We start from the raw sequence: 13,913 nt of genomic DNA on the forward strand, positions 1-13,913 counted from the left end.
AAATATAAAAGAAAAAAAAATCAAAATAGAAGGTATTGAAAATTTTCTTGAAGATATAAAATAATAACAAAGTAATTGAGATAGTATTAAAAATTTTAGTGAGCATATAAAATAATAAAATAGGGGAATTATGAAAGTATTGAGAATTAAAAAGAGTGTAGAAAATAATTATTTAGAAAATTTGAGAGAAATTGAAAGAGTATTAAGAATTAAAGAGAGTGTAGAAAATTAATGATATATATATATAAATGAATTAGGAGTGGAGTGAGGTATTTATTGAATTTTTTTGTATTTAAATCGCCAGTTTGGTCCGATTCGGAACCATCAGTTCAATCTGGCTCGAAATCGCTGGTTCGCGGTTTCTAAAAACTATGAACCTGAACCAAACTGTAGAATGACGATTTTGGTCCGATTCGAAGCCGATTTCAATTCAATTTTGACCGAACTGATTCTGGTTCGATTCTGATTTGAAATCGGACCGTGGCCATCCCTGCAAGAAAGACATAATAATATAATAAATGCCCAAATTCTCTTCTCCCATCTCAACTTTCGGAGTCTCCTCATTATTAATAGAATTTTTAAAATTTTAAATTTAATTAAAACATTTAATATTTAAATTCATTTTAAATTTAATTAAAAATATTTTTAATTATTTTAATTAATAACACCTTCAATTATTATTAATTGAATGATATTTAAATTCATTTAGTTTTATGTATTTTAATTAATAATTTATAGAAAACTATATTTTTACTAATAAATTATATTTTAAAACTTAATAATTGTATAAAATATATAAATTTTATTTATTTAAAATATAATATATAAAAAAATTATAAATATCATTATAATATATATAATATTATTATAAAAATATATTTTTATAATATTAATAAAAATTAATAATTACAAGAGTAGCAATTATCCCTTATTAATTTTGTATTAAACGCCTCCTATGTCACCATTCACGATGACAATTCGCATGTAAAAGCCTTAAAAATACAACGAACTAAAAACTTACACACCATCAACACTATTTATCACTGCATTCTGGGAAGGAAATTATTAGAAATATTAGATAATCTCCTCCTTACTATAAATAATACCACCCATCCACTCAATGGGATCATCTCCCAAACCTGAAAAATGGTTTGGCAGAGACCCTTTTCATCATTCATCAAACCAATACACCAACCCTTTCATAGGGTGTGAAGAACATCAACAAAAGCATTTTAGGGCCATGGCTGAAAGGGCCCATTTGCAATGAGTATGACACCATAGTCATTATATTACAAATACCATCACGTTTCAAAGTATACAGATCTTTTATCAGTACTAATTACCATTAGGGGCTGTAGGGGTTTCAAAGTCTTTTTCTAAGTGATTTTGGTTAGTTTTGGCCCTGGCTATAAAAACCTAAAACTGTCTACCAGTGAAGGTTTGGCCAAAAGCCCAGTTGGGAGGAGCAACATTGTTGGAGATGACAGAGTGCCCATCACTTGTTGTGACCTTAAAAGAGAGTGCTTGACCATTAAGGTAAGAGTTGCTTTGCCAATTTTGGCCCCAGTTGCGAGACATTGATTGCCAACCAGTTCTAGATCCTTTGATGGAGACAGACACAACATCACCAGCACCACCAACATTGGTTATAAGAACAAGATTGAAGTATGAATGACCATTTATAGTAAACCTTATTTCTCCAATTTTCCTACAAGCAATCCTGCAACCAAAAGTAGAGACAGTGTAGTTGCTTCAAATGCGTATATAGTTTATTTATAGTAGATTGATCAGCAGAAACGGCTCTGATTCTTATACCATAAGCATGTTAAACAATCAATTACTATGAAAGGTTAAAGAATTTTAGAAAATTTAAAGTTCTTACCTTCTGTATTGAACAGGGACTATTCCTGCTTTGTAATGGGCTATGTGTTGAAAAACAGGCTGAGAAAGATCGAAGTGTTGCAAGGGAGGATTGCACCAGCCTCCAGCATTGATTGGGAGAGCATTGTTTGGAGGGCAAAAATTTGTTGCTGTGACAACTATGGAACCTGGTAGGCACCAACTGGCATCATTTACACACCTGATTTCAAAACATGCTCCACAAGTTTGTCCATTGTTGAATAGAGCAGTGCTCAATGCGGCAGTGTTCGTCCCATAGCCTTGGCTGTAGAGGTTTCCATAACCACAAGCTCCTCCTATAGCAATTAAACCAACAATTGCTTGAGCCAACAACTATATATATAATAAGGAAATGCTTATTCATAGGTTTTGATTGGATTTGGTTACTAGTTCTCAGTTCTTACCCATTGTACCAGAAGCATCACCACCTCCATAGAAGGTAGCATGGCCATTAGACCATCCACCTGCATACGCATGAATTCTTTTGGAAATGGCCAGGAGGGTTATCAGATAAATTCCAAGGAAATCCATTTCCTGCAAAATAAAGCAAAGAAAACACAGTTTAGAAGTACTGCTATACTTTGTGATGATAACTGATATGATAACAGAGAAGAGAAATGATGATGGATTTGTGCTTACAAAAGTAGTTTGAACTTAGAGAAATCAGCTTGGATGGCAGGAAGCAATAGACAGGGAAAGGTAAGGGACGCATGTGAGGAAGAAGCTAAATTTATAGATGTGCAAAGAGAATAATGCTGCCATGCATAGCCCATGTGTGCAGAATTAAATTATGGGATTAAAAAAAGGCATAATTGACACCTCTTCTATGCCTAGCAAGAATAAATTATGGTGTTTGTCACTTTTGCCGCCTGCTTTAAAAAAACCTGGAAAAGGATATCTTGATTTCCCTTTTGGAAAAAGAAGGAACATATAAGCTTCAGAAAGCATTAGATTAGCTAAAAAGACTCTTTCCCACCAATATAAAGCCTTATCGGATCTCCATTGCTTGACATTAATTATGTGAAGTGTCTTGCTAAAGTTAAATTGCTTCATGTCCCATGTAGTTTGCCTTTACTTTTGTGCTTGTAGATCATCCAATTTGAACCATTCAGTTTCAGGAAATTTGAGTTAACTAGAAGACATAAAAGAAGTACCAATAAAGAGCAAGTAAAAGAAGGATTTAAAAATGCTTTTTTCTTTAATCTTATTATTTGCATTGTTAATTTTGTATTCCCTCTCAAGAGGTTGAAGATGCCTACAGGGAATCTCTAATGGGTTTGCATGTGGCAGGAAAGTTTCATATAATTAAGATGATATATTGCAAATAAAAATGATTGGATGCCTCTAAAGTTGGAAAGATAAGAAAATTAATAAAAAAGAAGATTGTGCCAACTTAGGTCTTTGAATATGTACACTTGTATGAATAAGAAGAGATGCTGCAGTGATGTTGCAGGAAAAAAAAATGCATCCCTCTAAAGACATTTAGAGGTTAAAGCATTTGATGCCCTTTGAATTTCTGTTATGCTCTTTTAATAAATAAATATAAATTTGAATTTTTTCCATGAGGTACCATTTTCTACCCTTTGGCAATCTTAGCTGCGTCAACCTGATAATATTTCATTGTTTCATTTGTTCATCATATTTCATATTTTCATGCTGCAATTCCATTTAAGGAATCAAGAACTATGGACCTTTACTGCTCAATAGCACTTGAACTATTAAAGAAATATTATTTTAGCTTAAACAGATCATTTTCAGAGATTATAGACACAAGAGTATAGAGATCATCCGAATCCCATCATAACAGCAGATGCCCTGTAGAGAAAATCATGATATTTGGTTGTCTTCAAGTTCAGCAATTTTTGATTCACTAAGCATAAACCAACAAATATTTTTCTACTAGAATATGTTTGGCAGCTCTCTTTCAAGAATCAACAGAATCCTGCAGAAGCATGTATTTGGACAGTAGATACGTACACTTGTGATAAGTATAAAACATGAAGTGTAGACAACAGATTGATACCAAGCGAGTTGCTGCGTTAGTAAGTATCGTTTTTCCCTTACCTGTACTTTTCATTACTTAATGAGGATGGGGGATCAAGCCAAATGCGAGGAACATCAATATATCATAGCACAAGTAAAATAGATGATGCCCTAGTAAAGAACAAACCAGCACATGAACAATCCTCCATTGCTAGTAGAATCAAGACAAAGCATAAGTTAGAAAAGCAAGTCAAGGCATGCAATTTTCTTTGCTTCTTTCACCTAATTCATGTTCCTTCCTTTCTAGTTGGCAGCCTGCTCACCGTCCAAGAAAAGTTCAATACATGGGATAAAATCAAATCTAAACATTTCTTATCCCAGTCATTAAGTTATAAACAATAGGAGTATATTCCCAAGGCTTATAAGATAAGCTTAAAAACGAGTATAAAATCAAAGCACCAGGCCATGGAAGATTCTATTGGTGACAAAGAAAAGATAAACCAACCCCACAAGAGATGACACTATGACGGATCTTTGGAAAACAATCATCTGATAGTAAAGCGTGTTAACAAATGGAGCCGAGTGGCGGTGCAGTTCGGAATTTATATTCCAAAATGCACATGGCATCACGTGGCCACTCGTTCAAGCTGTAGTATCACTATCAACCTGACACCCACCAAAAGATACCTTGGTAGTTGAGACCCCTATAATTTTGCCCATCAGATTATACCGAAAAAAAGTTTCTCATGGTTTACAAAGATTGTGCACCCAATGCCAACTCCAAGCCACATGAAACCATGAACTATAAAATAAAGGTACTTTCCTGGCACACTTGTGAAAGCCACTTACTGAAATTATGGAGAATCCACTTGGGCATTCCCTGTAGACTTGTGGGGTGGGGGTTGGTGTGGGAGAGACAGCATGCGGTGTGGATGTGTCATGCAAATTGCAAAATGAAGCTATATACTGGTACTGGCATGCACTGAAATGGACGTCTACTGGACCTAAAAGAATTCATAGAATTGGATGTGCACAGGGGAAAAAACATTCTAAAGAATAGCAAATAAATTCTGACATCAGCAAATTCGAACTGGCCAAATCAGTAAATAACAATGCAATCTATATGATTTTAAGACTTCCAACAACAAGACCTATGAATGCCAGAAAGTTCAACTCTCTAAAACTGATATGTCCCACATTGGTTCTGTAGAGAGGTCTTGGGTGCTATATTTATGGGTTTATAAATCCCCTTGTGAGCTAGCTTTTAAAGTGGAGTTAGGCAGATTTATATTAGAAGCTGCCCACAATGCCACTCAATAATAATAATAATAATAATAATAGAATAAATGCATACATAAGGGTTCTTAATGATGTCTCAGAGAAGTGAACCCAAATAAGCTGAGAAAATATCTTGAAGAGAAAGGGTTCACCAAGGATTCAATATTCAAATCTTCTTGCACAAGGATACATACATGAGACTACTGCATAAACATTTGGCGTCAAATTGGTTCCCCACTAGAAGATGAACCCATTTTGTGAAATAACTTATTACTGAAAATATCTTTACCAACCTTCCCCCTCAATGTGAAACGCCTTTTAAGGCGGGTTGTTAATGAAGAACCATTATCATTCTGCCGTGGTACTGTTCGAAGCCAGTTTTTCCTCAACCTGCCCTTGAGGGGAGTACAGTTTTCACTATTAATGTGACTCCCATGGGCTTCAGATATCACCATCCCGCTGTTTCTCCGTATGGATCTTAGGGCCACCTGCAAGGGCTCTGAGACTGACGGGGATTCTTCAACTGCTCCTATGGTTTTCAAGCACAAGGGGCAAGGGGGGTCATGTATCTGGGTCTTTGGAGTCACTTGTTCTAAGCATTCAGCATGGAACACATGACTGCAGGGTAGCACCCCAGCAATAGGCATGTCGCCACCTCTCATGATTCGATGTGAACTGCACGGAGACTTCTGCCACAAAAGCTTTCCACAAACTCCACACTTCTGGTCTGGCACAGCACTGTTAGGTGACCTCAGACTCTCCATATCCATATGCTCTGCCATGTCAAACCTGTCACCATCAAGCCCTAAATCATAACTACTGGCACTGCTCCACCGAAATCCCTCTCTTCTGGAGCTTGCACTGTGGTCTGGTGATGTCTCCAACTTTTGAAGTTCAGTGATGGTTTTGTGGAACTTATACTCAACACCTGGACTGTTATCAGGCCAGCAAGATGGTGATGTCAGATTCTCACCTGGTGTCAACCTACCAATATTGCTGATATCAGCATCATTAAAGGTTTCACAATCTGACACAGGGTTGCGGAATACTAAAGGGTAAACAGCTTTTGACATGTAAGGGCGTCGGCTTGGAAAGTTGCTATTGTAGAAAGCAAAGGGCCGTTTGCTAGTTGATGCCCAGTGGCTGGACTCAGAAAGTGAGGATGGGGACCCAAAACTAGGTGATACTGCAGTAGCTCTAACAGCCAATCGCCTCTAAAAAATGAAACACAGCAGAAAAATGTTTAGAGTTTGTTTATTTATTAACATTATTTTTCTGACAGTGCAATTGAAACCAAAAATCACCTCAGCAGAAGGAAAACTAAGGGTCTGGGATCTTGATCCTGGTAATTAAGAACGTGTTAATAATAGAACACATAAAAATGTAAATAATAAGTTCATCAGACACTTGATATAAAACCAGGAAGGCATAACACTGCAGGATTTCAGTAATGTCTACCAAGAGAGTGCTGCAAATTTGCATGAATCTCACACACACGCGCGCACACACACACACACACACACACACACACACACACACACACACACACACACACACACAAAAGCGCCGGCATAGATGCATGGGAATCTGAATTCCTGATCATTAAAAATATTTAGAATGTTTTAACTTTCCTAATATTTATTTATCTTTCCAAAGCAATATTGTTTAAGTGAAGCACAAGAGAAAGCTAACTGGTTAGCCATGATCACCATATTAAAAACCAGTATGACCATATTCGATGCACATTGTCTCTCAGAGGCCAGTTCCAATTTGAATATGACATGACAAGGAATAAGGATTAAAAATGCAATTGAAACATGTTTTATTATATTAAGATTTATTGAAGGGCCAATAATTGCAATTTTTCGCCATGAACTATGGTGAAAATGTATCATGTAAAAGTTATAATAATTATTTGGTAGCTAGCTTGATTATAAGCTGTAAAAAATATAAAATCTATTAATTATCTTGAATCCCCAGATATTGTAATGTTTAAATGAGCAGTCATCTTTCAGATGCCACTTTCAGATAACTAACGAATATTGCAATATTTCCAGCAACATGCCCAATGCCATAATATATACTAAACTCAACTCAACTAAGCATTTATCCCCAAAAAAATTTGAGGTCGGCTATATGGATTCGCTTTCTCCACTCTACACGATTTTGGGTTAAATCCTCAGAAATATGTAATGCTTCTAGGTCAATGCCATAATATATAAGATAGCTTAATGAGTATCTGTGGTCAAAGCCTCACAGGTGGTTCAATGGCCAATGACCACCAGGCTATCTTGAAAATATAGAGGGCACGTATAAGCAATAAGTTCATTCCTAAGTTAACCACAATAACCTTACACCACGTAAAATGCAACTCCTGATGATGAAGTTAACTGGCCTACCTCCCAAAACAAGGGCATCAATTTGGCATTGCTTTATTCTATATGCCGATTGCAAATTATGCCTTATACCACGGATTAACTGGAATGAGTGGAAAAAGCACAAGTACAATACTCTGTCATCATGCAGCAAATTGTAAACAAAGCAAGCGGAGAACGGAAATCAGAAATGCAAATTGGTGTGCTGATGCTGATGCATAGAATGAAATCTCAAATACAAGACAAAGCAGAGACCCACCCCACCCCCCCCACCCCTTCTTTTTTTCTCTTCCTAAAATTTTTCTAGACAACTAACAAGAGACATTCTGTGTATTCTCAGCAACATGCACAAATCATTAAAAAAAATCTTAGATCAATTTATTTAATATATAATTCACCAAAATCATTACTAAAACACTAAAATTTAAATGATTTCTTCTTAGCTGACAATGCAGCAAAGCATTTAAATTACTAAATAACTTAAACCAGACAGCAACACAATGATGTTAACAGTCCACTAAAACAGGGGAAAAGATCAAAATGCAAAATGCACCAAACTGCTAGATAACGTCCAATATACAAATAGGAATTGAAACAATAATTTTATATTGAGTGAGTCCGACTACAAACAAAAACTGTGAACAGGCATTAATTAAATTGGAACATTCAGCAACTAATAATAGGAGAAGAATTAAACTAAGTTTACCTCCTGCAGTTGAGGCAGCAACCTCGCCTAAATTAAACTTTTGAACTGGTGATGTCCACCGGGGTTCCTGAACATTATCAGGCAGGCTATCAGAATAAGAGAGCACCCCATCAGAAACAGAATGATGATGATTGGTTAACCGCTCACTGCAAACCCAACTTTTGCTTCCTCTGCTGTTTGAGGATAGTGAGGAACCATGAACTACATGAGATCCATGGTGTAAAACATCTGAGTGTAATCTGCAATCCCACATCCTCAATGGAGGAGGTGAGAAGCTAGAGTTTGTCCGCCAATGAGGTTCATCATGATTGTTCAAAGAGTCCCTACCACCTGTAGGTGACTTTGCTCCATGTGGCCCAGCGGCCACACAACAAAGAGCACCCGTGTTAGCTATTTTTTTTCTGGCAACAGAAAGGTTGTCTCCTAGTCCAGTTAGATATATTTATGAGCAAATGAAGCTCCACATGTGCAAATATAGGCACTAAGTTGGATAAACAGCACTAGTTGTTTCAAGAACTGTACCTGAGCATCACCACACAAAATGAAGCAAGAAAGCATTGAAGGAAAATAGCTACACAGTGTTTTGAATCTGACATAGGAGACTATCAAACTTCCATCCAGCAATTATTTAATACATCTATACAAGTTCTATTTCTTCAAATATCAATATGCTTAGATGGTCACCAACCAAGTAAGATGCTTTCTGAAACCAAGCTCCTGCTAGCATACACCTGAAGTCTGCCCTTCTCCAGTGCATTTATCTGACCAAACCAAGTTAAAAACACATCTGAGAAAGAAGTTCTGCCAGAACCAAAATTACAAAGTATCCACGATTTATAGACAGATAACTAATGCAAAGAAAACTTCATGAACAAATTTTTTTCATAAAATGTGGAGATACAAATCATAATAAGTACTGAACCGAAATAGCACATAAAGGCCCCTTTAAAAGTGCTGAAAATTGTAGACAGACGACTATAATGATGTTCCAACGGTTAGAGACTCGGATAAAAGTTTTATAGTCGTGTACGTAACAGAGACACTGCACTAAGTACATCATCACTACACTACCAAACGAAGCCAAAATCATTACTTTCAAGACACGACCATAAAATAATTCCTCAAGAGAGTTAACATCAAAACGGCAGTAAACAAATCAAATCTTGCACATACATACTGTAACATAGAAACGAAAAACGAAAAACGACCCAGAGATAAATCTCCCTTAAGAAACCAATAAGCACCTACTAACCCTAGAAAACCATGCTAAATTGCGAAAATACCCGCACAAAAGTAGGCATCAAATTGAACACCCAATTGAGCAAAATTACATACAAAAAGGAATCAGCAAGCAGCAAATTAAAAAATAAAAATAACTAACAATAGGAAGTAGCTTGAAATGGCAAAACATAGAAATGCGCAGAGTTAAATTAAGGTTCAAGAGAGGGAAAGGAAGAGAACATACCCTAGGTTTTGAGGTCTGAGGATGCAATGCACAGTGATGTACAGAACAATGATAAGTAAGTAAATATATTCCTAATTCCTTTTCACTTTTGTGAAGAAGATGAGACAAAAGAAAGAGAAAGGGAAGCAAAAGGGAGGAGCTTGAAAGGGATCGGCATGATAAACGTTTTGAAATTTGGATTAAATGTAAATAATAATTAAATTAAATTAAATTAAGAAACAATATGGTATTATGTACTCTGTTATGACAGTAATGATTGGTTGGTAACTAAAATTCCATAAAAAGAACATAAATCAGAGACGAGTCCTATGTTTAATTTGCCTCCCTTACAAATCAACAACTGTCTGTTTTTTTGCAAAGTACGTACGTTGTCTGATATGGGATTTTGAAGCTCCACCGTTTATTCAAATTTTTTTTAAAAAAATAATAATAATAATCAATATTATCATTATATGGATAATTACAAATTATTTTTTAATTTATATAATTTAGTGAAATTTTTAATTATTAACAAAATATATAAAATTTAAACAAAATAATTTAAAATTAAAGTAACTTTACACGACACATATTCTTATATGTATACTTTAAAAAAAAAAAAATGTTGCATCTCCCATCGGCAGCCTGTTGAGAAGAACTCTTGGGCTTTCTTGATGGCCGGCACCTTGGGCTTGCCTGGTATTTGACTTCCACAAATGTTTGATCCATGGTACCGGTTCGGCTTTATTCAAAATTTTTCAAATTGTATTATTAAATAAATTTTATTATAAATTTTTTAGATGAAAATTTAGTTGAGTTGAATTAAATTAATAAAAAAATCTCTATAATACTATTAATTTCATAATTTGTTATCTCTATGGCTTGTATAAGAAGTAAAACTATCAAATCTAATATAGAAATAGATCATACTATTAAAAAAATTATTATTCATATTTAAAGATTCAAAGCCTCTGATTAAATAAATTAATAATTCATTATTTATTTTAAACTACTAAATAATTCATTTAAATACTATAAATAAATAAACAAAATCCTCAAAAGAGAAAAATAAAATTCCAATAATGGGGAAAGGAGGACTTTAATATTGAGAGACTCAAAGGAAGAAATTTGAAGGAGAAAATAGAGAAAAAGGAGAGGGGAGGAGAGAATTTTTAATTTCCAAATATTCAAGAATTAGTGGATTTTTTTTTATTAATAAAATAATGCTTACTACCTAAATAATGTAACAAAATCTATCAAATTACTAATCATATAATTAAAATTTAAAATATTTAATCATTAAATTTTAGTATCTTCAATATAATAAATCAACTGTTATCTAAATTTTAGCATTATAAAATCAGAATATACAAAAATTAAAGAAGAAAACAATTATTTACTACAATCTAATATTCTAATAAATTGTAATAACAAAAAAAAATATTTGTTTCATTATTGGAAATCATATATTAATAATCTATGTTTTTATCAGTGTTATATATATTGCTAATCTATTTTTTTTAATGTAATTTATTTATTTATTTATAATTTCATTTATACAACTTATTAAGGAGAATTATAATATAATTTATAGAATTTATTATATTGGCGAGGACTGATTCATTGGCAATAAAAAAAAATTATATTGTTATATATTCTATTTAATTTATATTTTATTAATTACAATTCAAGTATATCTAATGACTTATTTTAGAATTATTTTTCCTAAGTAATTACTTTTCTTTTTCTTGTTTTATTTTGGAATTTTACCAGTTTTATAAAAAATAATAATCATTTAATTAATAGTGTTTAGATTAGTTGGGTACCTTAAAGGGCAACGTCCAAAAGTCAGAGATTTAATTAAATATTGATAATTATTTCTCTAAACGAAATTGACAATTAAATTAAATTATTGATAAATTAAATATTTGGCAAATAAAAATATTTTTCTTCTTAACAAATATAAATAAGTAGAGGTGACAATAAATAAGATATAAAAATCACTTTATTAAAATTTAAATTCAATTAAATTTTTATTAAACTTATTTCAAACTCAATTATTTTTATTTGGATAATACACAAATTTGTTTAGATTTATATATATTTTAATTAATAATTTATATTTTAAAATAATAATTACATAAAATATTTAAATTTTATTAATTTAAAATATATTTATTATAAAAAATTGGTATATACATAATTAGTATTTAACACATGAAATTCGAACTTAATTGATTCAAATTTAATATGAATATTATTTTCTAAACTCTAACTCATCATAAATTTAATTATATTCTATTCAAATTCATTTTAATAAATCATTTGAATATGATATTTATTTTGTTTATAATGTTTAAAAATATGAAAAATTAATAAAATTAATATTTTATATATCTTTGGGCCATAAAATTAAGGAAAAAAAAAAAAGAAAGAAAGGAAAGTTAAAGGCGCAAGTTACAAGAATGGGTGGCTTCAAGTAACTATGTGATATATACATTCGTTTCCATGCAAACGTTCAAGATATATCAACTCAAAATGCCCAAATACTGAAGATCTCTTTGTGAGGTAATAATTAATTACTACTTGTTTAACCATTAATTTGTTGAATTTAACTAATTAAATCATAATCTTTAAAATTCATCTTTTATATATATATATAAGAGAGAGACGTGGGGTGGGGTGGTACCACAAGGCTAGGGGTTTGGTGCAAATCCGAAATCAAATGAGCTTTTACATGAAAATGACATGACACTCACCACATTTTCCTTCCAATTATGCATTGATATAGTGGCATATATCCTAAGGAAAGGAGAAGAAGCAATATGATCCACTAACATAGGATAAAATAAAATTTACATGTACCCATATATAATTAAAAATATTTGAAACAAATTACTATATCCACTCAAAAATAAATTGATGTATTCAAATAGCAAGCTTTTGCATGTCAACTTGTTAATTTCCTCCTTTGGCAATCTGCCTCTCCTTTTAGCAGCCCTTTAATATCCCCATTAGAGTTATTTGTTAAAAAATTATTTTTAAATATATTAATTAGAAAAAATTAAATTAATATATTAAATTATTAAAATAATAAAATAACTTTTTTCTTATTTTTTTTAACAATATTTAAAATATTATTTTTTAGGAAAGCATATATATTAGTTGGTCTCTTCTGCAATTTATCAATGAATCCACTATATGTTCATATTTGTGACATAAGATAGAGAAGTGTAAATCAAGGGACAGAACTCTCTTTTTTGCAAACCAAGGAACACGGACGGATGGACCTTAACAAGGGAATCCAGCCATTTTCTTTTTCTCTCTTTGGTACACTTCCCTAGAATAAACTTCTTGCAGGGACTTCAATATACTAGGCACTTCTCCTTAATTATTTAATATATATATATATATATATATATATATATATATATATATATATATTAGTCCTTGATAGCATTTCCTGAGGATTCTTCATCTTGAAGTGCTTCTATATATTGTATATATCATACGTATATTAATTTTCTTTTCAGAATAAAAGAAAAAAGAAATTACTGCAACTTGGTTGGTGTAATGAGTGCATAGTGATGAAATGCGAGGAACCTTATCACTTTAACTGGGGCCAAAACTAGATCCTGCTATAAGAGCTGTCCTCATTGCCTCGATTGTGCAGATAAACGAAAAAAAAAAGGTTTAATATTTCCTATATATGGCTTAGAAGGCTCTCCTTTTCAATCCACGAATTTCTATCCCCTAGCTTCAGCTTCAGCCTCTTCTCTGTAGTTTTTCTCACTATAGCAGCCTTGCATGCTGGTTTGGAAATAATGGTGCAGCCAAGGATGACTTGCCGACTCTTTATCAGTATAGTAACATACCAGAGATATATGAAGATGAAGATGAAGAAGAAGAAGTTGGCAAGTTGTCCTTGGCTACATGTTTCTTTCTTATCCTCATGCCAGGCTAATGGTGATGATACTATAGTATTTTACTCAAGACAAGAGCCACCGCTTCTCTCTGCTATTTTTTTTTTTTTTTCCAAATTCATTGGATGAGCTACGCAAGGAAGGGTATTTCTGCTTTCTCACTTCTATTTTTATATTCTAACACAATTTGAATATGAAATTTCATGACAAATTCTGAATTTGCAGCAGCATTTTCCTCAACCTACAAACTCATCGAGTGGTAACATTCCTTTTGATTGGGAGTGCTGAAATCATTATTAGCACAG

At 32.8% G+C, this 13,913-nt stretch overlaps 2 protein-coding genes across 9 annotated transcripts; both read right to left on the bottom strand.

Annotated features, from left to right (window-relative positions):
* Nucleotides 1-1,062: 1,062 nt before the first annotated feature.
* LOC110648774 (expansin-A15) lies at nt 1,063-5,135 on the bottom strand. Of its 3 annotated transcripts, none has more exons than XM_058142439.1 (4): nt 4,732-5,135; nt 2,304-2,433; nt 1,883-2,195; nt 1,063-1,720 (listed from the first exon to the last, which is right to left on the bottom strand). In XM_058142439.1, the coding sequence occupies exons 2-4, from the start codon at nt 2,428-2,430 to the stop codon at nt 1,417-1,419; spliced, it is 744 nt and encodes a 247-aa protein (XP_057998422.1). In that variant the 5' UTR covers nt 2,431-2,433; nt 4,732-5,135; the 3' UTR covers nt 1,063-1,416. The 3 variants fall into 3 exon arrangements, with proteins under 3 accessions (XP_057998422.1, XP_057998421.1, XP_021658807.1); XM_058142438.1 differs by lacking the exon at nt 4,732-5,135 and adding an exon at nt 3,964-4,715; XM_021803115.2 differs by lacking the exon at nt 4,732-5,135 and adding an exon at nt 2,539-4,714.
* Nucleotides 5,136-5,266: 131 nt separating this feature from the next.
* Nucleotides 5,267-9,907, bottom strand: LOC110648773 (uncharacterized). Of its 6 annotated transcripts, none has more exons than XM_058142435.1 (5): nt 9,707-9,907; nt 8,764-9,002; nt 8,242-8,642; nt 6,465-6,502; nt 5,267-6,374 (listed from the first exon to the last, which is right to left on the bottom strand). In XM_058142435.1, exons 2-5 carry the CDS (start codon nt 8,835-8,837, stop codon nt 5,382-5,384), a joined length of 1,506 nt encoding a protein of 501 aa, XP_057998418.1. In that variant the 5' UTR covers nt 8,838-9,002; nt 9,707-9,907; the 3' UTR covers nt 5,267-5,381. The 6 variants fall into 6 exon arrangements, with proteins under 6 accessions (XP_057998418.1, XP_021658805.2, XP_021658806.2 ...); XM_021803113.2 differs by having other exon boundaries at nt 8,242-8,763; nt 8,930-9,002; nt 9,707-9,902; XM_021803114.2 differs by having other exon boundaries at nt 8,242-8,571; nt 9,707-9,902.
* Between the last annotated feature and the right edge of the window lie 4,006 nt (nt 9,908-13,913).

The sequence above is a fragment of the Hevea brasiliensis genome, unplaced genomic scaffold, assembly GCF_030052815.1.
Source record: "Hevea brasiliensis isolate MT/VB/25A 57/8 unplaced genomic scaffold, ASM3005281v1 Scaf5, whole genome shotgun sequence".
Taxonomy (NCBI): Eukaryota; Viridiplantae; Streptophyta; class Magnoliopsida; order Malpighiales; family Euphorbiaceae; genus Hevea; species Hevea brasiliensis.

What these genes read in the sequence shown, in the direction of transcription:
- LOC110648774 (XM_058142439.1), bottom strand. Translation starts at nt 2,430, where the DNA reads ATGGATTTCCTTGGAATTTATCTGATAACCCTCCTGGCCATTTCCAAA. An exon ending in TGATGCTTCTGGTACAATGG is followed by an intron (nt 2,196 to 2,303) that starts GTAAGAACTGAG and finishes TAATTGCTATAG; the next exon opens with GAGGAGCTTGTGGTTATGGA. An exon ending in GTCCCTGTTCAATACAGAAG is followed by an intron (nt 1,721 to 1,882) that starts GTAAGAACTTTA and finishes TTTTGGTTGCAG; the next exon opens with GATTGCTTGTAGGAAAATTG.
- LOC110648773 (XM_058142435.1), bottom strand. Translation starts at nt 8,837, where the DNA reads ATGTCAGATTCAAAACACTGTGTAGCTATTTTCCTTCAATGCTTTCTT. An exon ending in TTTTGTGTGGTGATGCTCAG is followed by an intron (nt 8,643 to 8,763) that starts GTACAGTTCTTG and finishes TTCTGTTGCCAG; the next exon opens with AAAAAAAATAGCTAACACGG. An exon ending in TTAGTTTTCCTTCTGCTGAG is followed by an intron (nt 6,375 to 6,464) that starts GTGATTTTTGGT and finishes TTCATTTTTTAG; the next exon opens with AGGCGATTGGCTGTTAGAGC.